The sequence below is a fragment of the Corythoichthys intestinalis genome, chromosome 3, assembly GCF_030265065.1.
Source record: "Corythoichthys intestinalis isolate RoL2023-P3 chromosome 3, ASM3026506v1, whole genome shotgun sequence".
Classification (NCBI taxonomy): Eukaryota; Metazoa; Chordata; class Actinopteri; order Syngnathiformes; family Syngnathidae; genus Corythoichthys; species Corythoichthys intestinalis.
In genome coordinates this window covers 25971897-25998391 of record NC_080397.1, presented here as the reverse complement: position 1 = coordinate 25998391, position 26495 = coordinate 25971897, and the positions used below count along the sequence as shown (strand labels likewise).

Sequence of the window (26495 nt, the reverse complement as noted above, 5' to 3'; positions counted from 1 at the left end):
TAGTCATTTTTCCCCTTTTCACAATGGGTTTTAAGCAATGTCTGACCAAGCCATGATACAAATTATTTTACATTTTAATGAAGAATCAGTAATTAGTATTTCAAGCTATCGTTAAAACTAAATACACAGTGAAATACACTGCAGTAAAGTACGGTTGGAAGCTTTGCTGAGGCCTAGCGGACTTTAGGCATGCATGCAAAATAAAGGAATCTAAATGAACACCTACGCAGACCATCATGAATTAAATCAAACCGCTGCAAATTGACCATAGTTATTATTATTATTAGATATTATTACAGTTAATACAAGCTAAGCATGCACTCTTTCGACGTGTTGTGGCTAATATTTACTCCATGTAAACAATTTCAGAATACATAAAATTCTATATTTTAATATCATATAAGTCACAAACTCGACCAAAGTATGGGAGGAAAAAAGTGCAATTTATAGTCCTGAAAATACGGTAAATAGTAGCCCTTTTGGCCCACACTTTTATTCAATGATGATGTATACCCTTAACATTATTCATGGTTTCACGAATTCAACCATTCATTGGTTTTCAAAATTTCCAAATATTTTTTGGGTGTCAAAGATGAATCTTGAAATTTCAATCTGAGTCACTGCAGATTATTTCAAAATCCAAATGCCGTCCAATCACTCACGAAGAACATTTAACGACTACTCATCGTGATATATTTTGTGCGAGTGCTAAGCTAAAGTAAGCTAACAACAGTTCCCTGCTCTAACATTTTTTCGCTCACATGTGAACGCTAATGTAGCAACAGGTTAGCCTCTGTGATGTCATTGATATGAACAAAATGTTCACGCTAACACGCTAATGCTAAGTGATGTCATACGTGGTGAAGGAGGCGGAGCCAATGTAGAAGCCCGCCATTTGTCTTTTTTTACTTCCTGTCTTGTAAAGTGCAAACTGACTGACTCTAAACAATCATGTTGGTGTCAAAATTAAGCCTGAAGACTTGTGCTATAAATCATGTATATATACAAATAAAAGCTGAGCACTGTCATGATTTTGTGTGACAATCAAAGTGATTGTAAACAACGTTTGTGTCGAAATAAAAGTGAATGAAAGTTAACGGTGTTTGTTTCCAAATCATGGGTAGGATGATCACTTATTCGGTCAAGTCCTGTTGATTTTAAGTTTCTTCCTGTACATTTTGAGGTATTCATTGTTTACCTTCTTTACTCTTAGGATAATTTGCTATTGATTTGAGGGCATTTTTGAGTCATTTCCTGTAGTTTATCAGTCACTTCTTGTTAAAGGGATCCTCGACCTTAAAGACATGTAGGCTCTAATAAACCACAACTGTTCTCTTGTATTAAACTATATTGTTAGAAACACATAAAATGTTAAATCAATGGCAATATTTTATAATATCTAGTACATATTTTGACCGATAGTTGGTGCAATCTTTTGCGGGCTCGGAGTGATGACGTAATTAGGATGTTTCCAATTGTGTACAGCAATTGTGTATTGCTGCCTAAACTCGCTAAGTAAAATGCCACGATGTGGTGCTTTTGGATGCAATTTCCAGTCAAATATAAACAAGAGGAGTGATGTAAGTCTCACCAGATTTCCTATTGACAAGAAGAGGAGAAAGGTTTGGGAAAATGCCTGTAGACTGACAAAACTTCTCAAAGACCCAAGGCTTTGTTCTCACCATTTTTCTCCTACCGCGTTCGAGGCTTTTAGTCGACAGCAACTTATGAAAGAGTTCACCGGAGCGGCTGGATATAAACTGAAGGGAAAAGAAACCGTCATCGCACACACCATATAATTGTTTGCATTAGTCTAACACATTCATCTATTTTTTTAAGCAGACTCCACAAAATGCCCTTTGACACAGTAAAGTGAATCACCTTATCCGGGCTAATGAGGGGGAGATGAGAAAAATGGTACAGTTTCTCATAGGCACCGTCTAACTGTTTGCATTACTCTAACACACGTAATATAATTAATCAGGAAATAGTATCATTTTCATATTTACGGTAGGACTGCACTACTTATAAATAAAATAAATAGCACACCATAGTTTAATGAGAAGAAATAGAAGAGATACACAATGCCGTCTTATCACAGAAGCCCAACGCATGCGTCACGAACAAGACTGACGCACCAACTCTTGCAATCAGCTCTTCCAGCAAACTCCAAGGACAAAGCGCTTTGTCCTAAAACAAGTACAGCCAGCCCAGACAACAAAGTTGATAGCGGGCGTCCCATCCGCGCACGAACCTAAGCCGCCCAAAACCGGCCACAGAGGGGAAGACCCAAAAAGCAACGCCCCGACACTCCTTCGGACACACCTTCAGCACGGCCCGCTTCATCAAGGACTTTAAAAAGACTGGACACTGAGATAACACAGATTTTTGATGCTCGGAAACATGTAGACTTGTTTCGGATCCAGAATTGTCCCTCCATCGTCTGTTGTTGCCTTGTTTTTTACCATTGTCGACGAATAAATTGTCAACCTGTTTTCGGTGAGTGTTCTTCAAACTTTTGAAACATGGAGTCAGTACAAAGGGTTAAAAATAAGAAAAAACACGCGAAGTTCTGCCTTCCCGGTTGGCGCGCGCAGAGGCAGCATCGGCCAAGCAGCACTTGTTTTGGCTGTCACTGTTTCCGTGCGTCTTGGCCGGGGGGGGGGGGCGAATTTCAACAAAACGGAGACTAAAATCAAATGCTGTTCCAACTATTTTCCCTCTCAAGAAGCCTCAACGCGCTCGGATAGCGAGTGAAATTCACACAATAAAGCGCCAAAGGCAAGAAACTGCTGGCCACTCTCTTAAGCAGGCTAGCCGCTCCTGTCGGTACAGCGGTAGGCGAACCTTCGGGCGTACCGCTAGTCACAGAGGAAACTAATAATTCACATTTACTGTCAGTTCATCAGGCAGTAAGTGTGTCTGTTCAGTATTCACCTAATATGAGTGAGGCTGCCACTAAAACTGATCCAGACATGTCCGATGCAGCGATACAGTGGCCAGCTGATGTGCGCCGACCACTTATTATGGACCGCCCTTACGTAGCTAAACGTGAGTTGGATGTACAAGACATGGAGGACACTCGATCCTGATGACAACTTTAATAAGGACAGCCAGCCACGACACGACTCCGATCCTGACTATCACACGTGTGCGTTCATAGTTTTATTACCTTCGGTGAGAGTTTATAATAGGGGTGTGACAAAATATCGAAATGGTGATATATCGTTATACTTTGTATCCCAAAACGTTATCGATATGCTCCTGCCAAGAATTGAGATATTGTTTTTAAAAGGTGCAAATGTCGATAAGAAAAATGAACGAACAACTTGCTACCAAAATCTTCCACCATAATAGTGTCTCAGTTAACTCTTAGGCTGCTTTGACGGTGCACGACACCCAGTCAATTTAGACTGGGAACGTTCGTTCATTCGAAACCAGAGCATTCACAGTCATTCTGTCCGATTTTCAGGGCATTTACAGGTCACTCATTGTTCATTTTAGGGCATTTACATGTCATTTTCTGTTGAGTTTGGGGCACTGCCTATTCATTTGGGTGATGTTTTCCCACTAGGGGGCACTCATGCTCATTGAACGAATGATGCTACATATCTGTGTTTTTTTTTCTCTTGCCAGAATTCAATGATTATTTGTTTGTATTTCTTTGCCTTAGTGTGGTTATGTTGTAGGGTACAGTCTTATTCTTCTTCAACCTATAATAACAACAGTTAATATAGATTTTTTTAAAAAACATTTCTAAAAAATAAATCAAACATCGCAAGCAGTTACTCACAATGTTACTCATTACTTGACTATTCTTTTCACTAAATAGTTTTGTAATTGTACTTGAGTACATTTTTTGGATGACTACTTCTACTTGAGTAATATTATTTTTAAGTTACAGTACTTTTACTTGAGTAAAATTTTTGACTACTCTACCCACCTCAGATTTTTGGGTATTTCCAGGTCACTTCCTGTACTTTTTGGGCCACTTCCTGTTAATTTTGATGAAGGAAAAAACATACAGGGGTAGGACAAAATAATGGAAACACCTTTAAAAAAATCAACAAAAACTAATTTAATATCGTTTAGGTCCACCTTTTGCTGCAACTACAGGCTCCATTCTCCGAGGTATTGATTCATACAACTTGTGAATTGTTTCCAAAGGAATTTTACGCTATTCTTCAGTTAGAGTACCCTCTAAAATTTTAGAGACGATGGCGGTGGAAATCGACGTCTTCATTCATTCATTCATTCATTTTCCGTGCCGCTGTTCCTCACGAGGGTCGCAGAGGTGCAACCTCTAAAATTGATAAATGCTCTATAATGTTGAGCTCTGGGGATTGTGCCAGCCATACGAGAGGCTCAACTTCATTAGAATGTTCCTCATGACATTCTTTAACAATTAAGTTCAATCATTATGATGCCAAAATGTTAGGGTTTCTATTATTTTGTCCAAACCTATAGAAGCCCGTCATTAAAAAAAAAAAATCTCTTATTTCGAAATACACCTAAAATTTCATGATTTTGAGACTAATTTAGAATTTTGACAATTCTTTTTGGGAAAAAAAATGATGGATGCAAGTCAACACATGCATCTGCAGGTTCCATGAGAAAACCAAACAGGATTTAGCAAGGGTTATAGATATCAGAGCGCTTATTACACATATTAATTTTGACTTTTCTTTTTACAAATTTGAAAAAAAAAAGTTTCATTAGGAACTTATTTTTCAAATTTTGGGATTCTCTGATAATTGCTTCATGTTGCAGGTATTTAAAAATTCAGGAACAGAAGATGGAAACATTGGTTTACGTACACAAATATTAAAATAAATGAAACTTTTTTCTTTTTTTTTTTCGGAAAATTGCCGTTTACGGGCGAATGGAAATTTTTTCAGGGCCGTTTGACAAAAAGCCACAGTCACACGAAAATTCCGGTCGTGCCGATACTTGAATGGTGCCGATCGGTGCAACGATTCGGGCTGCGCGGCGGGACGAAAAAACGCGGAGAATAAGATGAAAAATAATAATAATAATAAGGGAGAAAAAGTGCGATAAAGTTGCAGAACAACACTACCTTGGCTTTCCCTTTGGGAAAGACCCAGGTAATAACTACATAAGATGCCAGGAAGCCAGAGGTTACAAATATCCATCCACCCATCCATCCATCCATTCATTATCTAAAAAAAGTGTATTTAATTCATTGTTTTTTTTTTGTTTTGTTTTTTTTTTTATTCCGCGTCTCCTAACTTGGCCCGTGACGTCGAATATCGAGGGGGGTTTTTTTGGAACGCTTTTCTTCCCTCGTCCTCCAACGAACATGACGTCTCAGTGCGTGACGGTCATGCGCGCTCACGCTCGGCGTCCGGTTTCCATGGAGACCACACTAACGGCCTCGGCCGTGATACGAGTGCGCGTGACGTCCGCCTAAAATTGCTGCTGCTCGGCTTGTTTTGGGGCAGAATGTCGGACACTCGCGTGGTTCCAAGAGGGAAAGTTTACCAGCAACTTTTTGACGACCAGGTGGGTTCCGGCAAGAGCTGTTAGTTTAACACATGCCAATCATTAATATTTGACTCTGATAAGAAGCACATTTTGCTATTTACTACAAAATGCTATTTCTGGAGAAATTGCGTTGGAACACACTTCCTGTAGAATTTCGGTCACTTACTGTTAGTTTGGTCTCAGGGACGATATAACAGCATAACCTGCATGTACAGTTTTTGCTGGGCTACATTTCTCACGAATATGAACCTAAATAATTAATACGCCAAATGATCAATGCAAATTAAATCTGTATTAGCATAAGCTGATTTAAGGGGGGGGGGGGGGGGGGGCTGAAAAGTGTCATTCCATGAAATTGACTTTCCAATATATAAAAGTTGTAAAACAATAAAACTGCAACAAAAATGAATGAAATGGACAAAAAAAATGTTTATAATGACTAGCACTTTAGACGGTCATTCTCTTAGCATATAATTAAAAAAAAAAAAGAAATTAGGGGAGGGCAATTTTATTTTTATAATGTTTTTTTTTTGGTTTGATTGAAAAATTTTTTTTTTGATTGAAGCAACTTTGGGGGGGGGGGGGGGGGGGGTTTGAATGATTTAGGCACAAATGTCCTACCCATAATATGTCCTAAACACAAAAAGGATTGCTTCAATCAAAGATCACAAATCTCAAATATTTTTTCGCATTCAAAAACATTTTCTATGATTGAAATGTTATGGTTTTTTTTTTTTTGATTGAAGTGATTTTTCTTTTTGAAAATATATATTTTTTGAAGCAACTTATTTTTGTGTTTGAATAATAAAGACAAAAACGTCCTAGCCGAAATGTGGCCCAAATGCAAATTAACATTACTTCAATCAAAAAAGTGGCTTCGATAAAAAAAAAAAAAACTCAAAGAAAAATCCCTTTCACATGCACTTTTTTGAGTTTCAAATTTATTTTTTCATTCAAACACTTTTTTTTTTGTTGAAGTGACACTTTTTTTGATTGAAGCAACTTTTTTTTGATTGAATAATAAAGACACAAATCTACCTCCATATGGCTCCGCCCAGGGGATACAATTTTTGACTGGGGTAACTACATTGGCACGACACCCACGGGCGTACCATATTCAATGGATGACGATCTTGGCGAAAAGTATTGCCTAAGCAGCCTGATTTAGAATTCCCCTAAAAAATGATGGGAAACAAAACACGCTAAGCATAAATATTCTTGTAAGTTAATTTTATTTCTGACACTGTGTTTCGGGGTCATCAACATGTTGTGCCCTCCCTGCCCCAAAAGTCAAAACTCCGCCTATGTGTATTAGCTTAAACGAATTTTCATGTGTACTGGTTCAAGTGATAAACCGTTCGTTTCCAACCTTTGTTTTCTAAAACTCCTCAAGAAACATTTTTTAAAACCTTCAGAATAAATGTCTGGATTGTATTAGCAAATTTAAATTGCAATATTTGAACATAATTTAAATTATATTAGCATATACAATAAATACAAACTTGTTAATAATCTCCAACTATGCAGGAATGGAAAAAAAATAAACATTTGTCTTAAGACCACTCAACATTGTCTGTCCAAATAAATATATTAAATATAACCGGAAAAAAATTCTTGGTCAGGGATTAGCAAAAATAAATTTAAAAAAAAGGAACCTTCCCTCAGGTAATAGGCTGCAAATAAAAATATTTTTTAATAATTAAAAAAATTAATCTATACATTTTATTAATAAATTAAATGCAGTAATACGTATTTTGAAGAAAAAAAAATTGATTTTTTTTTTCTCTGGTTCTATCGGCCAGCTCTAACCCGAGGTGTTTTGTGCATGTACTAAGGTTCGTCTGTCCCGAAGTTTGACGGCAGCGCGCAAACACACAGCGACAACACGAGTGCGAGCAGCCGACTGGGACGCGCAAGGCAGAGTCATCAGCAGGTATGCCCTTGCGCACCACCACTGGCATGCAAATGCATACATATTTCCTAGATATCCTTTCCTAATATCCTTTGGCGATGAATCGCGATACAAATCGTCACAATACGCATCGAGTTTGAAAAACATGGATAACGATGCATTGCCACATGATCATAATAGCCCATAAATGGTTCAGTCCGAACGCTTTACTGACCCAGAAATTTTACCACGGGTAGCCATTAACCATTTTTTAGCACTGAAGAAGCAGGGAGGATCAATTCCCACTTAAAAGGTAATAGGTCATTAGATCAAAAGTCATTCAAACTCACAGTTTCAAAACAAAACTAAAATGATTACATAACAACAAACTAAATAGCATAACTAGCAATTAATGAAACAACTGGAACAGTAACTGAAGATATAATTGGCACAGAACATGGGGTTTGAATGTTATTTACATCTGTAGCGCTTCGATGCATGCTTGGAGGCATGAGGCATGTTGGACGACAACAGTGTTGATAGCAGGGGGCATCAGTGGTTGTTTGTCTTTCCCAAGGGAGCAGTGATGGTCAAATGAAGCCTGAAGCAATGAAGCTTTGCAGCCAATTGGTTCAAAGCTTCATGGTGGTTCATTTGTGCTGTTGAAGCCCGAGGCGGCGCCAACAGTGTTGAGAATTCTATGGCTTTTTCTTCCAGAAAATGATATGACTGTGCTTGTGTTACTACATGAACAAAATACAACAAGGGCTATACGGATCATTTGTTAGTCTTTTTTTTTTCCTTCTTTTTTTTAAAGAAATATTAGCTTTCCCAACGTGTTTGGCTTTAAACAGTTGCCTTTATTTGGAAGGTATTTCACTAGCTCTAGATAACGTTCTTTCACAGACCGAAAACAACAAAATGTGAGATGACCAGCAGTCGCCATTGTGTTTTGCAGCCGCTTTATACTCTAGTCTGAACTCCTTTTCCATGTGAAACTGGAACAGAAAGTTTAAATTACATAGGACTTTTTTTAAAAACATTTTTTGATATCGTATAGTGACGTATCGTATCCTGAACCTGGCACATCGAGCTGCATCATATCGTGAGTTTAAGTGTATCGTTCCATCCCTAATTTTCCGTCAATTCCTATTGATTTTGGGGCATTTCCAGGTCACTTCCTGTTGATTTTGGTTTATTTTCTGTGTATTTTTTGGGTCACTTCCTGGCAATTTTTGCGTATTCCCAGGTCACTTCCTGTTTATTGGACAAATTTTCATTTGCCCCTCCTGGCCTGAAATTAACAGGACACACCCCAAACTCATTGGCTGCCATTGGCGGCATATCGAGGAGCATCACATCGTGAGTTTACAGGGTGACCCAAAAAAAAGTTTACACTCAGTTGACTGCTTGTTTAAAAGCCATTGAAACATATCTAAATAGGTTGTCATGCTTAAGTGATACATTAAGGTCACTCAATGCAGCTGGTAATGTCTCGTCTCTACAATTCCTGTGCTTCTGCTGAAAATGAAGAAAACTTTAGCTGTACCTGAATTGCTGCGTGCCGGTCTGACACCTACTGAGATTGCAGCAAATCTGAGAATATCCAGATGTGCAGTCTACAAAGTTAAAAAGAAGCTGAAAGATACTGGAACAGCCTCACGAAAACCTGGGTCTGGAAGTGAAGATCTGTGCGGACCAAAAAGTTGATTGATAAGGTGATATGTGGCCACCCCAGAGTCCAGATCTCAATCCCCTGGATTATAGCATATGGGCAACTGTGGAGGACAGTGCCTGTAAGAAGCCACAAACTTCTGTGGCAGCCTTGGAGAGGTCCATTGTTAGATCTTGGGAAAAGATGACAGCATCCTACATAAAGAAGCGTTCCGCAGGCGTCTGGAGGCTGTTGTGACACTTAAGGGAGGACATATTGAAAAATAGAGTGTACTGTACATGTTCTTTACAATAATGTATAATTTGTGATTCAATTCTAATTCTAAGATGAATAAACATGGCATTTAAGTTGTATTATGGCAGTGTAAACTTTTTTTGGGGTCACCCTGTAAGTGTATCGTCCGTTTCCGCTCGCAGAGCACAAGATTCCTGCAACGATGAAGACGGCGGCCAGGATGACGAAGGCGATCAAGATGTGGAGCAAGTGGTTCGGCTTCCTGATGCTGTGGGTCAGTACGGAACCAAACTTATTTATTTATTTGTGTTGCACCAATACTAGTACCAGAACGGCACTAAAATGATGTCATTGGTACCGGTGATTACTTAGACATAACGTGCCGATGTTGTTGTTGCACAATACTTTTCGACATCTAGTTTCCAACTTCTGGTCGGCCTACCCAAAATGGCTGTGAGATATGCAGGCCACCGTAAATTGATTGCTATAATGTTTCTTCATTAGCTGCCCACCCTCCTACTTCAGATGGTTTCGATGTGTATCGCCATCAATTGCAGACAATTTGTAAATAGCCGATCCTTTGAGATTGATCAAATCTACGGGCGGTTTATGCCATGAATTCAAATGAGTTTATCACTAGAAGACATCCAATCCATTTGAAGCGGGAGGGATGGCAGCAGACGACATGAGGAATTATGTTACTATGAATTTTCTTGGTCATGCATTTTGATGATACATTTGTGCGTTTAGAGGTACGTCACGACGCGTGCGACATCCTGCAGCGCGTCCACCAAAACAAGAAGACGCAGCATTTGGAAGCTGTGCAGCACGTGCACGAGCAACTCACGCACCTTGCGCAGGTAAGGCCCGCCCACCCGCACATGCCCACGCCCACCTGAAGAGTGTGCGTCCAGGTGTGCGAGGCGCAATTGAGGACGCACAGCGAGCAGCTGAGGAATAAACTGCAAGAAATTGACGAGTCGTTAAACCGGATTGCGCGCGACATGACGCATGTGCAACAACGTAGCCTCCAGGTATGCGCGAGTGCACATCGGTGACACATCTCCACATGTCAGTTACACGTATATGTATGTGCGCAGGAGGTGTTGTGCGTGTGGAGTTCGGTGGAAGCTCACATGCAAGAAAGAAAGGCCAGTGTCTTGACCTTTGAACTTCAAGTCAGCGAGTGCGAGCGGCTGAGAGTAAACCAGGTGATGATGTCACTTCCTCCGTCTTCGTTCACGCATTGGCTGCCACTGACGGAGCTAGATGTCTGACGTCTAGCCCTGTCAATGGCACTGAAAGTAGAGTCTTACGGGTCACTTTCTGTTGATTTTGGGTCAATTCCTATTCATTTTGTGGTATTCAATAGTCCCTGCTTGTACATTTTGGATAGTTTCCTGTTGACTTGACTGCCTTTCTGGGTCACTTTCAGTTCATGGGTCACTTAATCATCATCATTCATTTTTTGGCATTTGATATTAACGTTCTGTTGATTTTGGGTCACTTTCTGTTGATTTTGGGTTCCTTTATATTTTCGGGAATTCAGTGGTCACATCTTGTAAGTTTTGGTTCCTTTCCTGTTGACTTTAGGGCATTTCCAGGTCACTTTCTGCTCATTGGTCTCTTCCTATTGATTTGTGGACATTTCCTGGGCACTTTCTGATGATTTTAGGGCTTTCACTGGTCACATAGTGTACATTTTGGGTAGCCTTCTGTTAATTTTGAGGCAATTGGCAAGTTTTTTTTGTCAAAAATAAAGAACACCAATTAGTAACTTTTTGCAGGTCTGAGTGGGAAATAAATTGGTGTGAATGACAATATTCTTGTGGGAGTTGTTTTTGTTGGTTTGATTGTATATTTTTGCCACAAACTGGCTGTTTTAGGAAATTATTTGATGTATGAATTACAGTGTATCACAAAAGTGAGTACACCCCTCGCATTTCTGCAGATATCTTTTCATGGGACAACACTGACAAAATGACACTTTGACACAATGAAAAGTAGTCTGTTTGCAGCTTATATAATAGTTATATTATTTCCCCCTCAAAATATAGCCATTAATATCCAAGCCCCTGGCAACAAAAGTGAGTACACTCCTTAGAAACTACATCCCTAAATGTCCAAATTGAGTACTGCTTGTCATTTTCCCTCTAAAATGTCATGTGACTCGTTACAGGTGTGCGTCAGCATTGCTGCAGAGATTGAAAAGGTGGGGGGGGGGGGTCATTCCCACCACCATGCTTAACTGTAGGCATGACACACTTATCTTTGTACTCCTCACCTGGTCGCCGTCACACATGTTTGAGACCATTGGAACCAAACAAATTAATCTTCGTCTCATCAGACCGTAGAACATGGTTCCAGTAATTTATGTGCTTTTTTGACGTGTCTTCAGCAAACTGTTTGCGGGCTTTCTTGTGTACCGTCTTCAGAAGAGGCTTCCTCCTGGGGTGACAGCCATGCACACCAATTTGATGTAGAGTACGGCGTATGGTCTGAGCACTAACAGGCTGACCCTCCACCTCTTCAATCTCTGCAGCAATGCTGACAGCACTCCTGTAACAAGTCACATGACATTTTGGAGGGAAAATGACAAGCAGTAATCAATTTGGACATTTAGGGATGTAGTTTATAAGAAGTGTACTCACTTTTGTTGCCAGGGGCTTACATATTAATGGCTTTATTTTGAGTTATTTTGAGGGGAAAATATATTAACTCTATTATGTAGGATGCGCACAGACTACTTTTCATTGTGTCAAAGTGTCATTTTGTCAGTGTTGTCCTATGAAAAGTTATACCTAAATATCTGCAGAAAAGTGAGGGTGTACTCACTTTTGTGACACACTGTATGTGAATTTGACAACAACTGTAAGATGTTTTTGCCTTTGGATATGAATGGAGATTTTTTTGTGCCCACTTGCCAAAAAACGTTTTTGCTGCAGCCGTTTAATATTAGAGCCTGCATGGCCTGAATGTATGGAAATTTTTGAAGTTGGAAAAATATCCAAATAGACCTCAAGTGCCATTTAAGAATTGTTCTTTTTTCTTCAAGAACCCATTTGTTTGTGCTGTAGATCCGACCGGTGCTAAGGAAATACTGCCACCTGCTGGAGAAGATCAACTTCTTACCATGCACCAACACTCATGTGCACATCCACAGCCAGGCCACGGTAAGGCAGCCAGCGACCTCCGAATAACCTCCGACCTCACGCTCATAACCCGTGGCCCTTGAGGCAGATGCTGAATCAGTGCCTGCTGGCCAACCGGCGCAGCGCAGCGCGCCTCTTGCTAAGACTGCATGAGGAGGCCCTCCAGCAAGAGGCGCTGCTGCGCCTGCAGTGGGAGGAGTCTGTTAACCTGTGGCGGCGGAGCCAGGCCAGCCACGTTGTCCAAGAGTTCAGGTGGGCAAGCTTGAGCGGTGCCTGCTTGCTGTGGGCGGCGATAAGTGCTGTGTCACATCACGTGACCTGACGAACCATTCCTATCTGACCTATCTTCCCTCCTCTTATCCTTCGGTTGCTAGGTTTCAGTTATTTACTTCTTTTTTTTTTTAGTTTGTTTCAGTCTATTGTGACCTCATATAGCTTAACTATATAGCTTCCATTGATGGCAATCGACATCCAATCTATTTTAACTGGGAGAGGCTGAAAACAATCAAACAGCCCGTTCCCAGTTGAAATCGATTAGACGTTTATTGCCATCAATAGGTGATTTCAACCAGAATAGATCCTCTGTGACCATGCGTGGCAGTGAATGAGTTAAGATGTCAAGCACTGAGACGCATTAAGTCAAATGTGGAAGCGTTCGACGACAGGTCGTCAGTGTCGAGTGTGGACGTGTGGCGTCAGCTCTCTGAGCAGCAGACCTTCCAGGAAGTGGACCAGAGTGTGCGCCGTCTGTCCCAACGACGCTGCGACATCGTCACCAGCCTCAGGTAACAAAATGGCCGCCGCATGGTTCCAACTCAGTGTCCCACAGCAAGCAGGCCGTTTCAGCTCTTTGGTCCCGCCCTCCCTCTCCACCACTCTGGTCACCGATTGGTTCAAGCAACTGACAGCCGTCAATCAACAGATCGGTAACTCCGCTCGCTGAGCATTAGTCGCCAAAGTGCGTGCGTTGACGTGCCACGTGTGTGCCCGGTAGATATGTGTCACGCTGACTTCCTCCATCAGCTGCGTTGTAGTTACGAACACATGTGGCAGGATCGGGTGTCTCAAGTGCAGCACTACCAGGTGGGCAGACACCTAGTCCACATGTTGCCACGTTAGGACGGTCACGTTAGTGACATGCGCGACGGTCTGTCCCGTAGGAGGCGCTGTCTGCGTTGGAGCTGCCGCAGGAGGAAGTAAGCGACATCGTCAAGTCGCAGCTCATCTCTCTAATTGGACAACACCAGAGACAAGACGAAATGCAGCTGGCCGCCATCGACGTCAGTCTTCCAGGCTATGACGCCTGACCAACACACATGCCTGTCTGACCCACATCACTGTCATTTGTCTGACATGATATCATGAGACACACCTCTCCCTTGTCCCATCATATGATGTGTCGTTACATGTCACGTCATTGGACATGACCGTCCTATGACATGTCACACGACCCGTGAAATCGGATGATTCCTTCCATGACGTGTCACCCCAGTTGCTACTAGACATTTTCACCTCTGTCACTGTCATGTCATGTCCGTCATTACTCATTAGTGTTAAGTCTTTCACTTGTGTCACACAACTGTTACACCATGCCATGGACATCATGAGAGATGCCAATTTCTTGTCATGTCACATAATGTGTCGTTCTGTGTCACCAGACAGATCACAGGACGTCATTGGACGCAACCTTCCTGTGACATGTCACATGATGCGTCAAATCAGATGACTCCTCAAATGTCATGTCACACAGGTTGCTAGCAGACATTCTCACCTCTGTCACATGTCACATCTGTCATTAGTGCTAAGTCTGTCACTTGTGTCACACGTCTGTCACAGCATTCCATGGACATCATGAGACATGTCTCGATCTTGTCACGTCATATGATATGTCGCAACATGTCACCTGATAGGTCACAGGATGTCATTAGACATGACTGTGCTGTGACGTGTCATATGATGAGTTAAGTCAGATAATTCCTTGCATGATATGTCACACCGGTTGCAACCAGACATTGTCACATGTCACGTCTGTCATTAGTATTATATATGTCACATGACTGTCACAGCACGCCATGTGACATCATGAGACATGACTGACCCCACACTTCACTTGGTTACCAGTCGCATGACTTTTGCCTGTTGCCTGTCTGTCATAGTGTCATACTTTTGCGTGACCTGACGATATGCGTCTTGTGCGCAGACCTGTTCCGACAGCCTGTACCGTGCGTCTGCGCGTCTCAGCCGACGCGTGTTTGTGGTCATGCTTGCACTGGCGTCGCTGTATGAGAAGCACGGCGGTATCCTTGTGGGTCGAGAGGAGGAAGTCCAGCGCCGCCTGGACGAGCTGCGAGTGGCGCAGGAAAAACACGTACAGGTAACAACAACTGTGACGACAACAACTTTGTCTGCCTTTGACGACGGTGCGGATGACTACAGAGGAAGAAGGTGTTCCTGGACGAGCTGCTGGCAGCGTTGCGCCAGGAGAGCAGTGAGGCAGCCTTGAAGTCGTCGCTGGAGCAAACCGTCGTCTATCTGCATGAGGTCAGGAACAGGTGAGCCCGTGCGTCCGACACCACCCATTTGTCATATGTGACACATGATGCTCGCGTGCGCAGCTGCGGCGAGTGCGTGACGGACCAGTGCGCCGTGTTGGATCGCCTCCCTCGCACCTTTGTGGACGAGCTGCTGGAGTTCAGTCGACTCCTCAGTAACTTCTTCCACCTCGGGAACTCCTTCATCCCTGTAACCATGCCGACCGCAAAAAGACACACACACACACACATGCAGGCAACCTAAAGACAGCATGAATTTGCATCTAAAAATATCCAGCTTCAAAATATTTTTCAGCAAAAATTCAGTCACATAATCTGTTGTAAAAATTTTAGTTGAAAAAAAAAAATCACAAAAATTCATTTCTAAAATTCTGTCATGGACCAGACAGAGGAAGACCACAAATGCATCCCGTTTCAGTTTATTGAAGGTCACAGCAGGGCAGGTGAAACTATGGCAGCAGTATACCTGTAGATAAGGGCTAGGCAGGAGTCGGGGTTCCAAAAATACAGAAGGTAGGTCGGGTTACCAGGCCAGGAGAGACGGCAGCAATTAGGTAGGTTCAGATTCAGCAACAAGAGTCAAATTAAGAGAACTAGGCAGGCAGATAGCGGGCAGGCTTCGCAGACGCCCACCTATAAAGCGCTATCCTCTGGTTAGGCCGGGGGAGCCCCCCTCTCTCGTCTCCGGTTCTCGATTGTGTCCAGACTTCTAAAACTCCTCCGACTGGTCAGAGTCCAGGTCAGGTCCTGAGTGGGGTACTGGAGGGGCAACCTGGCGGGGATCCCTAGACACCCTGCTGCGCAGAGGGCTGGTCGGGGTTCTGACGATGGAAGTCAGTGATGAGGGCACTGTCTACAATCCATCCAGCAGGTACCCAGGACTGTTCCTCTGAACCATAACCCTCCCAGTCAACCAGGTACTGGATTCCTCTGACCCTACGTCTGGACTGGAGCAACGCCGAATAGTGTAGACCAGGCCACCGTCGATAAGGCGTGGTGGAGGAGGTGCAACTGGGACCAACAGGCTCTTGTGAACTGGCTTTAGTCTGGAGACATGGAATGTAGGCTGTATCCGCAAGGATGCGGGCAGTTGGAGCCGAATGGCAGTTGGCCTGACGATCTTTAGGATGGGGAACAGACCAATAAACCGAGGAGCCAACTTGCGTGACTTGACCTTGAGTGGCAAGCCCTTGGCCGAAAGCAATACCTTCTGACCCACCCGATAGACGGGTGTCAGAGTCCTTTGACGTTTGGCTCCGGTGGAATAGCTGGTGACAGACCATAGGAGCATTGCACTGGCTCGAGACCAGCTATGGTGGCATCGTCGGGCATAGGCGAGAGCTGAAGGACAGGTGATCCTGGCCTCCTGGCTGGCAAACAGCGGTGGTTGTTAACCATACACACACTGGAAGGTGCACATGCCCATGGCAGAGCAGGTAAGGGTGTTATGAGCATATTCCACCCATGGCAGTTGCTTTGCCCTGGACCGGGGGTTGTACGATGCCATGCACCGAAGGGCCTTCTCAAACTCCTGATTAACCCACTCTGACTGGCCATTGGACCGGGGTTGGAATCCTGAGGAGAGGCTAACAGTGGTTCCCAGCAGACTGTATTCCAAAACGTGGAAGTGAACTGCGAGCCTAGGTCGGACACGACATCTCTCAGTAGCCCGTGTATCCGGAATGCTCTGTCCAAGAACACCTGGGCAGTCTCCTTGGTTGACGGTAGCTTTGGGAAAGGAACAAAACGGGGCGTCTTGCTGAAACTGTCTACAATGGTGAGGATGACTGTCGTGCCGCCAGGTGGAGGCAGCCCCGTAACAAAATCCAATGACACATGGGACCAAGGCCAAAAGGCTACAGGCAGGGGGCGAAGTAGGCCAGCAGGGGGCTGGTTGGATGATTTGCTTCAGTTACAGGTGGGAAAGCCACGGACAAACTCTCGCACATCCCTCAGAAGGGACAGCCATCAGAAACGCTGTGAGAGTAGATTGCAGGTGCGCGTGGATCCAGAATGGTAAGCGAGATAGGAGTTGTGTCCCCACTGCAGGACCTGTGATCCCGTGGGGATAGTCTACGAGAGAAGAATGCACAGGGATGGAGTTTACCATCCTCTCCTGCGCGCTGAGAGAGCACAGCGCTGACTCCCACATCAGAGGCATCCGCTTCCACAATTAACTACCGCTCTGGGTCCGGCTTCTGGAGGATGGGGGCAGAAGACAAGCGTGACGTGAGGATACCAAATGCTTAATTTGCTCCTGAAGACAAAGGGCTGCTTGGGGCTGGTCAGGGTGATGAGAGGGGAGACGACAGTACTGTAATTGCAGATGAACTTGCGGTAGAAGTTTGCAAAGCTGAGGAACTGCTGAAGTTTCTTCCTGTTTTCTGGCACAGGTCATGAAGTCACCGCAGAGACCTTGACTGGGTCCATTTGGATGCTCTCCTCTGCCACAATGTACCCTAGGAAAGCCATGGATTAAGCATGGAATTCACATCTCTCAGCCTTGACGTAGAGTTTTCCAGGAGGCGATGGAGGACAAAGTGGACATTGCGGGTGTGTTCGGGAGAAGATCGAGATGTCCTTGCTGGTCGGACTGTACTGTCACGAACCAGTAAAAGGACAACCACAAATATGTCACGTTTCCAATAGTTTATTGTAAAGGTTACAGCATGGCAGGTGAAAATACGGCAGCAGTACAGATAACTGCTAGGCAGGAGTCGGGGTTCCAAAAAACAGAAGGTAGGTCGAGTTAGCAGGAGAGGAGAGACGGCTGCTGTCAGGCAGGTTCAGATTCAGCAACAAGAGTCAGATTCAGAGAGCTAGGCAGGCAGGTAACGGGTAGTCTTCGCAGACGGTCTGACGGAGAGGCACATAAAACAGGGCTTTAAATACACAGGTTAATTGCAGAGTGAAGCAGTGCTATTGGCTGGGCAATGAGGAAGTGGGTTGACAACAGGTGGGGATCATTGAAAGCAATCAGGGCGCGAAGCACCAGGAACAGAAGCCATGACAAATTCAGTATCAAAAAAAAAAAAATCCTTGACAAAAAATATTAAATTGCAAAACAATTCAGTTACAAAAATTCATTCATTCAGTGACAAAATAATTCACTCTTCTTCAGTTGCAAAAAAATTAGTCTGTGAAATTTATTTGCAAAAATTGGTGACAAAACCCCATTTTTGATGACGACAACGTCCATGTTGTTAAGAGTCCCGAAGACCTGAAGAAGTTGCCGGCCGTCGATGACAAGGTCAAAGGCAACGTTCGAGGTTTGTCTGCGTGGTGACGATGTCATTATGCTGGCCTCGCCGATAAATTTTCGTGCGTGTGTTTAGAGAGTCATCCAGCGGGCAATATTTCAGAAGAAGAAGCGATTGGCCGTCGAAACGACGCGGAGCCAGGGTCTTCCGATTCGCTGGCCGAGGTGAGGTCTGTTTGCAATCGGCCACTCGGAACGAGCCGACACTAACAAGCGGGCCTTCAGGCCGAGTCATCTCTCCTGGACCTCTACGACCTCGGCAGCAAGGTCAACTTGAAATCTTCCAGGGGTGTGGCCTACACCGGCCCCGCTTTCAGATGCCCAGCCTCCGATCTCCCCGGCAACATGAGCAAGCAACAAGAAACACACCTGAGCTCCTTCCCCATCGAGCTGCTCCTGCAAGCACTAAACAAGTACGTTAGTTGGCGCTAGCCCTTTGCCTAGGCATTCCCCACTGACCGCCTGCCCGCACAGGATGCGTATGTGGTTCCTAGATTATGTGGAGCGACGTTTCCAAGAAGTGCTGACATCGGCGGTCGCCACAGTGACAGACAGGAAGGCAGCGGTACGCGCATACCACGAGCTGCAAATGCAACCCCTTGACCCGCAACACGTCAAGACCTGCATCTACATCCCGCGCATGGGTACGTGCCTCCCCTAGCATTACTTGGGGATTAGCCTCATAAATCGGCTGCCATTGATGACAGTAAGGGCCCACTCAATTTTAATAGATTTTCATGTTGGCAGGTTCATTAGCAGGATTAGCATTTTGACTAACATTTGCATTCCCATTAGGAATGTTGATTTTTTTACTTCCGATCTGATTCGATTTTGCAAATACTGATCCGATACCTTCATTTTTGTATTAAGCCGATTCCTGCTGGTACTGCTTCAAGAATGTTACGCAATGCTCTGTTACTATCTTTAGTTCCTAAAGAGTTTCACTCAACGGACAAATTTACCTCGTGGTTTGATTTACAGCAGCCAAAAAGCATGATGGTACTGAAAACGCGACTATTGGGTCACCAAATTTTTTACTGTCCGATACTCCTAAAATAACCGTACTGACACTGACACTGAGTATCGGATCGTAGCATCCAATGCTTCTGCCATCAAATGAAATGACTTTTTCACTCATCAACGTTTAATCCATTTGAAGTGGGAGGTTGGCAGCGAATGAACCTCCCACTTCAAACACATTGGAGGTCTAGCGCTGTCAATTGCTCCCACTGAGTAATAGCAGATCCTTTGAGATTAGTAAAATAAGCTAGTTGCGCATTCATTTTAATGTCAATGCATTAACTTTAATGGACACATCGCCCCTAACAGCATGGTCGCCCTGAGGCCAATTTGGTAGGGACGATGAAATCCTAGAAAGGTGGACCGGTGCAACGTCTGCAGTGATGCGTACTCTGCACCGGTACGTAGTGGTGAAGGAGGAGATGAGCCAAAAGGCAAAGCTCTTGATTTACCAGTCGATCTACGCTCCTACCCTCACCTATGGTCACGAGCTGTGGGTCGTGACCGAAAGAACAACATCCCGGATACATACGGCCGAAATGAGTTTCCTCCGCATGGTGTCCAGGCTTACCCTTGGCGATAGGGTGAGAAGCTCAATCATCTGGGAGGGACTCGTGTTGTGCCACTACTCCTCCTTGTTGGGAGGAGCCAGTTGAGGTGGCACGGAAATTTGGTTCGGATGCCTCCTGGACTCCTCCCTGTAGAGGTGTTCCAGGCATGTCCCACCGACGAGAGGCCCCAGGGACGACCCAGGACACGCTGGAGAGACTTTGTCTCGAGGCTCGCCTGGGAGCGCCTGGGGATCCCGCCGGAGGAGCTGGTTGAAGTGGCTGGGGAGAGGGAAGTCTGGGCTTTCTTCCTAAAACTGCTGCCCTAGCGACCCAACCTCGGATTAAGCAGTAGATCATGGATGGATATCATGTATTTAGGACTTGATTTTTCAATCCATTGACTCAGGGCGGCCATGCTGGTAGGTGCAATAAAAGGTCTTTTCAGGCTTTTGCCATCAACTAAAATCACTTGTAGAAGTCCAATCCATTTGAAGCAGGAGGATGGCAGCGAATGAATGAGCCACTTCGAATGGATTGGACATCTAGCACCATCAAAGGCAGACAATGAGTTAAGCGCTGTCTGACCAAGCCATGATAGCAGTGACTTTACATTTCAAGTGAGCATGTAGACATTTAGTATTAAAAGAAAAGTACATACATACAGTATGTATGTATATATATTCTTCCAAATGTATCTGTACATAGCCAGGTATTGGAATCAGTATCGGTGCCACGCTAATCTTAAGCCTCACGTTTGCCAACGACCTTAGCGGAGCTCCAGCTTCACAAGCAGCGCGTGGAAGCTCACTGCCGGGAAGTGTCGAACATGCTGAAGTCCTGCGCGGCGTCGCTGCGGGAGCTGCAGTCGTCCACCGACGACAAGAACCGAAGGCTGACTGCCGCGCTGGCCAAGATGGAAGTCGGCGTCCTGAAAACAGACGGCAGCCGTCGGTAAGGGAGCCGTGCGCGCCAGCGTTCCCGCGCACCCTTCTCACGTTCCGCTTGCCGGCGTCAGTCTGGAGGTGCTGAGCGCCACCCTGCAGGACCGTTTGGATGAGCACATCAAACACACCCAGAGTTCGCACTCGTCCTTCCGGCTCACGCTTCAGCTTCAGATGGACCGCCTCCGAAACCAGACCCAGCAACTCCTAAAGTCCTTCAGGTCGGCCCGGACCGCCGTCCCACGGAAGTCAATCGGAGTATGATTTTCTAACAATGGTATTTTTCAGCATTGAAGTTTAGTGCTGAAAAAATCACCTGCAAAAACTCAACAACAACAAAAAATTGCAAAAAAAAATAAATAAATAAATAAATAAATACTTATTTCAGAGAATTCAATGGCAATGGTCAGTTGCAAAAAATAAATAGCAAAAAATGAGCTGGGATAGGCTCCAGCACCTCCGCGACCCTCGTGAGGAAAAGCGGCATGGAAAATGAATGAATGAATGAATGAGTAGTAATAATTCAGTTGCAAAAATTAAACCCCTAAAAATTGAGTTGGAGGCCCCCATGAAAGGAAGCGGTCCAGAAACAAAGGCCTGGTCATCCACTGTCGTGCACAGGGCAGGGCTGAAAATCAAGTGTAGAGGATTTGTGGTAGTACCCTGGGCATCATGGGAATGGCAAGGAGCAGAGCCATCAAAAATATCACCGAAGCAGCTGAGAAAGCCTCGAGATGGCTCTGAATCTGGAAAGGAGAATAATGGGGGCAAGCGAACGCTACCTGTACACAATCTGCAGCTTGATCAACCACAGCTGGGTCACCTAGGTGACAGTGTCTAATGTTGACCCAATGACCCCAGGTTACATTACTAGTCGTAAAATTTCAGTCATAAAATGATTCAGTCGCAAAAAAAATTTGCAAGAATTTATTTGCAAAAATGCAGCTGCAAAAAATACATATAAAATTAGAGTTGTCCAATAATAAATTTTTAACCGATATTGTCTAATCCCAAAATTCCAATACCGATATCAAACCGATGTCGATATATGCAGTCGTGGACTTAACATTACTTGTATTGTGATGCCCCACTGGATGCTTTAATAACGATAAATATAACAACTTCAAGGTTTTCCAAATAAACATTCTGTGAAAAATAAGAGAACAACTGAAGTTATGCGAAAAGTGCCTATATTGCACGACGATGTCTTTGAAGGTAACATGCATGTTGGGCCAAAACCGATATTGAAAAGCCAATGTTGATGTTATGCGATAGCATTCTAAAACGCTTTTATCCGCCAATATTATTGGACAACTCTATTAATGATATAAGTACGCAAATTCAGAACTACTTCATACTTGTATTAGTCGAAAAAAAATCGGAAAAAAGTTGAGTCTAAAAAAAATTGGAAAATCACACAATGGGTCACAAAATTTTGTTGCAAAAAAATCACTCCCAAAATTTCAGTCATAGAATTATTCAGTCGCAAAAATATTTGTTCTAAAAATTCATCTGTGCTGCACTGCACTCAGGTTGTTCAGCGAAGGAGGTGACTACACGCGTCACGAGGTGAAAGTCTTCCAGAGGCGTCTGAAGGAGGAAAGCAAACGAATCAGCATGACTGAAGAGCGAGTCTACAACGACCTGCACAATCTGCAGACCAAGACCCTACAGCAGGTGGCGCACACTTGCATAGACTGATGTTAGAATAGAATTATTTTAAAGTATGCAGTTCCATTACTGCATCTCTGACATTGATTAAAAATAGGCCTGAACGATATATCGTTTGAACATTGGGGATGGGATTCACGCATGACTGGGTGCAATTAGACACACTCTAATAGAAAAACTCGGTGTCAGGATTAGCAATTAGGCAGCATAGAATTGAATGCTAACATACACTCACAAGTCACAAGGGATTCACACAAATATTGGGTTCTACAGCTCTCATGGCTGATTTGTGTACACTCCACCCCTCTCAATCACTTAACTTTTTGAACCCCCCCCCCTTTCTCCTTGGTCATCAGGCCCCCCCACATGGTGTCAACCGGATATACATCTAGCTAACGATATCACCAACATATTCATAGTTAGTGTAGGCGTTCAATGTACAGGTCCTTTTAAAATAATTAGCATATTGTGATAAATTTATTATTTTATGGAATGTACTGATAAACATTAAACTTTCATATATTTTAGATTCATTACACACAACTGAAGTAGTTCAAGCCTTTATTGTTTTAATAGTGAGGATTTTGGCAAAAAAGTCAAGAAAAAAACAAAAATCCCTATCTCAAAAAAGTAGCATATTTCATCCGACCAATACAAAAAAGGTGTTTTTTAATACAAAAAAAGTCAACCTTCAATTAATTATATCAGCTATTGAAGGGAATAGGTACCGTTCTCCCACACACCATATAACTGTTTGCATTAGTCTAACACATTCATCTAACTATAGTTTAGGCCAGACATGTCCAAAGTCCGGCCCGGGGGCCAAATGCGGCCCGTGGTCAAATTTCATCCGGCCCCCAGCCTCTGTCATAAAATCAATAACGTCTGGCCCACACACAGACTTAATAAATTGGTCAGCAGTACTGCTACCAGCATATGAAGTATCTTACACACTAAATGCTGCTCCTCATTTACCCAGTAAAATGCAGCAGCACTCTAAGCCAGGGGTTTTCAACCCAGTCCTCAAGGCACACTGTGGGTCCTGGTTTTTGTTCCAGCCGATCCAGCAGAGACAGTTGAACCAATGAGGCTTCTGCTAAAACAAGCCACACCTGACTGCAATCAACTGATTGCACTTGTAAAACACCAGATTGGGGAAAAAGTGTTGTCATCTTGTTTGGTAAGAATGAAATCCTGCACCCACAGTGTGCCTTAGTGGAATAGGTTGGGAACCCCTGCTCTAAGCAACATTACTCCATGTGACTCTTTACTCCCAATTTTCTAAAATGGTGACAATAACAAACAAAAAAAAGTTGACTGCGACGGCCGACGCTTCAAGGATAGGTGGAAATTGGACTATTTTTTTTTTTTTTTTTTTTTCAGAAGCAAGTGGGACAATCCACATTAAAGAGGTAAACAGCAGTAGATGTGCCCATCATCAGGTCATCAAATCCCCCTTAACTTTTATTTTAATATAGCAAACCAAACAGAACAACCAACCCGAAAAGAAAATGGAGAGAAAAAAAAAAAACATGACGAAACCCCCCGTCGCCCGAAACCCCCGGCACATATCTCCGAACCCATGTACAGTGGTACCTCTACATACGATCGCTTCGACACACGAACTTTTCGACATCCGACGTAAAATTTGACTCGCCATTTGTTTCTACATCCGACGACATGCTCGAAATACGACGACAATGGCAGCACCGCAGACGAATGCACGGCGGATTTTCTTGTGTGACAAATCAACACAGGTTTCAGAAAAGGTTGGTACAGGTGGTGAAACAAGGAAAAAGTTGATGCTTACCTTCGAAATGAAGATGCAAATGACAGAAAAATATGAGCGTGGGGTGGGCATCCGTGAAATGGCTCAACAATACATCTCCACGGTCCTCCTCCGACCATCGTTCGCCAGTCTTTATAAATTAAGCTGACAATTCTTATTGTCTCCAAAGAAATCGCCAGCTTCGCCACGTTTTCATCATTTCTTTTACAACTTATTCAACACAAAACGCCTGCTGTCTGCCTCAAATGATGGTGTTCTCAAGAGAACATTCAAAGTGAAAGTGAAACTCAAGCTCACCGGTCTGTTTCTGGCACGTGAGCCCCGCGGTGCGTTCAGGTACACAAAAAAACGTCCGCCTTATTAGAACCCGATTCGTTACACTATTACAGGAATTATTATTATTCTTTTTATTACATTATTCCAATTTTGATTTATAATTTATTTGTTTTGCTACGTGTAATTGCCATTTGTAATAGCACCAGCAGTATTTTTTTAAGGATTTAGTGCAGGTTTTTGGGCTGTGGAACGAATTAATGGAATTATAATGTATTCCTATGGGAAAATCCTGCTCGACATACGACCATTTCGACTTACAAACAAGGTCCTGGAACGGATTAACTTCGTATGTAGAGGTACCACTGTATTGTTGTTATAGTTTGTTGTTGTTGTAGTATTGTTAAAGGAACAAAGGCTAACTAACAAAAGTGTACATCTATATTATGAGGGTTTTCAGGCATATTTCAAAAATGTATATCAAGATGACAATCTGTGCTCCTAACATATAACAAAAAAGGGTTCCAAGTATTCTCAAAGGACCCAGGTGATCCACCGAGTGTCAGTCTAATTTTACTATTCTTCACTAAAATATGCAACAACTGTCTGCCACATTTGCAAAAAGACAGTCGCTGTTTTTAAAGATTTCAATGAGAGGCGATATTACCAAACAAGACACGCTGACATGTACGACAAGATTACAGGGAAGATACGTAGCCAGAAATTGAAGCAACTTGAAGCTAGTTTAATTTCACAGCAGCAGTATTTCGCAAGAGCCGGAGAGTCGAAAGAGAACGCCACAAAGGCTAGTTGCGAGATTGTTGAAATTATTGAATAAAAAATAATAAAGCAAATGTGACACACAGAATGGCTAGCTAAAATTTGCATAAATATATTGTTCTACATAAAGGACGTCAGCCAAGGTCAGCCCCCCACATTTTTACCACACCAAATCTGGCCCCCTTTGCAAAAAGTTTGGATACCCCTGATTTAGGCAGACTTCACTCCGGGCCCTTGAACACATTAAAGTGAATCACCTTATCGGCGCTCATGAGGGGGAAAAGGAAAAATGGTACCGTTTCTCGTAGGCACCATCTAACTGTTTGCATTACTCGAACACACGTAATATAATTAATCAGGGAATAGTATCATTTCTCATATTTACTGTAGGGCTGCACTACTCTAATACACCTAATGTAAAATAAATAGCACACCATAGTTTAAATAAGCAGAATAGATACACAACGCCATCTTATCACAGAAGCCCAACGTGTGCGTCACGAGCAAGATTGACGCATCAACTCTGGCAATCAGTTCTCCCGACAACGAACAAGGACAAAGACCAGCGCGCTTTGTCCTAAAACAAGTAGCGCCAGCCCGGATAACAAAGTTGATAGCGGGCGCTTGGGACGTCAAGACCAGCGTCGGTCGCTGTGGCAACCACGTCCCATCCACGCACGAACCTAAACAGCCCAAAGCCAGCCACAGGGGGAAGGTCCCAAAAGCAACGCCCGGACACACCTTCGGCCCGGCCTCCTACACCACGGACTTAAAAAAACACTGGACACTGAGATAACACAGATTTTTGCTGCTCAGACACATTTTCTATGTAGCCTTGCTTTGGATTCAGCATTGGTCCCTTCGTCGTGTTTTTGCCTTTTTTTTTTACCATTGTTGACGAATAAATTGTCAACCTGTTTTCGGCGAGTCTTCTTCAAACTTTTGAAACATGGAGTCAGTACAAAGGGTTAAAATAAGAAGAGAACGCGCGGAATTTTGCTTCCTCCCGGTTTGGCTCGCGGGGGCGGTAAACAGCGGAGCACCATTTCCGTTCGGCTGCCGCCATTTCCGTGCACCTTTGGCCGGGGGGACTAAATTCCAACACTATGCACTCAAAACTTTTGAATCCTTTTGCAGAAATGACTGCTTTAATGCGGCGTGCCATGGAGGCAATCAGCCTGTGGCACTACTGAGGTGTTATG

At 43.6% G+C, this 26495-nt stretch overlaps 1 protein-coding gene and 1 long non-coding RNA gene across 2 annotated transcripts in view; one reads left to right on the top strand and one right to left on the bottom strand.

Annotated features, from left to right (window-relative positions):
• Window positions 1–5463: 5463 nt before the first annotated feature.
• ccdc180 (coiled-coil domain containing 180) overlaps window positions 5464–26495 on the top strand; it is a 41445-nt gene continuing 20413 nt past the window's right edge. The window contains exons 1-22 of the mRNA XM_057830963.1: window positions 5464–5523; window positions 7341–7419; window positions 9472–9579; window positions 10056–10165; window positions 10220–10339; window positions 10406–10516; window positions 12383–12478; window positions 12546–12709; window positions 13123–13242; window positions 13304–13383; window positions 13452–13540; window positions 13618–13737; window positions 14658–14831; window positions 14894–15009; window positions 15073–15199; window positions 18218–18278; window positions 18345–18433; window positions 18494–18681; window positions 18743–18912; window positions 20610–20790; window positions 20855–21001; window positions 22313–22457. Of these exons, the coding sequence (XP_057686946.1) occupies window positions 5464–5523; window positions 7341–7419; window positions 9472–9579; window positions 10056–10165; window positions 10220–10339; window positions 10406–10516; window positions 12383–12478; window positions 12546–12709; window positions 13123–13242; window positions 13304–13383; window positions 13452–13540; window positions 13618–13737; window positions 14658–14831; window positions 14894–15009; window positions 15073–15199; window positions 18218–18278; window positions 18345–18433; window positions 18494–18681; window positions 18743–18912; window positions 20610–20790; window positions 20855–21001; window positions 22313–22457 (2655 nt within the window). The remainder of the gene's footprint in view (window positions 5524–7340; window positions 7420–9471; window positions 9580–10055; window positions 10166–10219; window positions 10340–10405; window positions 10517–12382; window positions 12479–12545; window positions 12710–13122; window positions 13243–13303; window positions 13384–13451; window positions 13541–13617; window positions 13738–14657; window positions 14832–14893; window positions 15010–15072; window positions 15200–18217; window positions 18279–18344; window positions 18434–18493; window positions 18682–18742; window positions 18913–20609; window positions 20791–20854; window positions 21002–22312; window positions 22458–26495) is intronic.
• On the bottom strand, window positions 18218–21063 carry LOC130912871 (uncharacterized). The gene is made up of 3 exons (XR_009062657.1): window positions 20835–21063; window positions 20592–20767; window positions 18218–18673 (listed from the first exon to the last, which is right to left on the bottom strand). It is a non-coding gene; the product is annotated as an uncharacterized LOC130912871 (long non-coding RNA).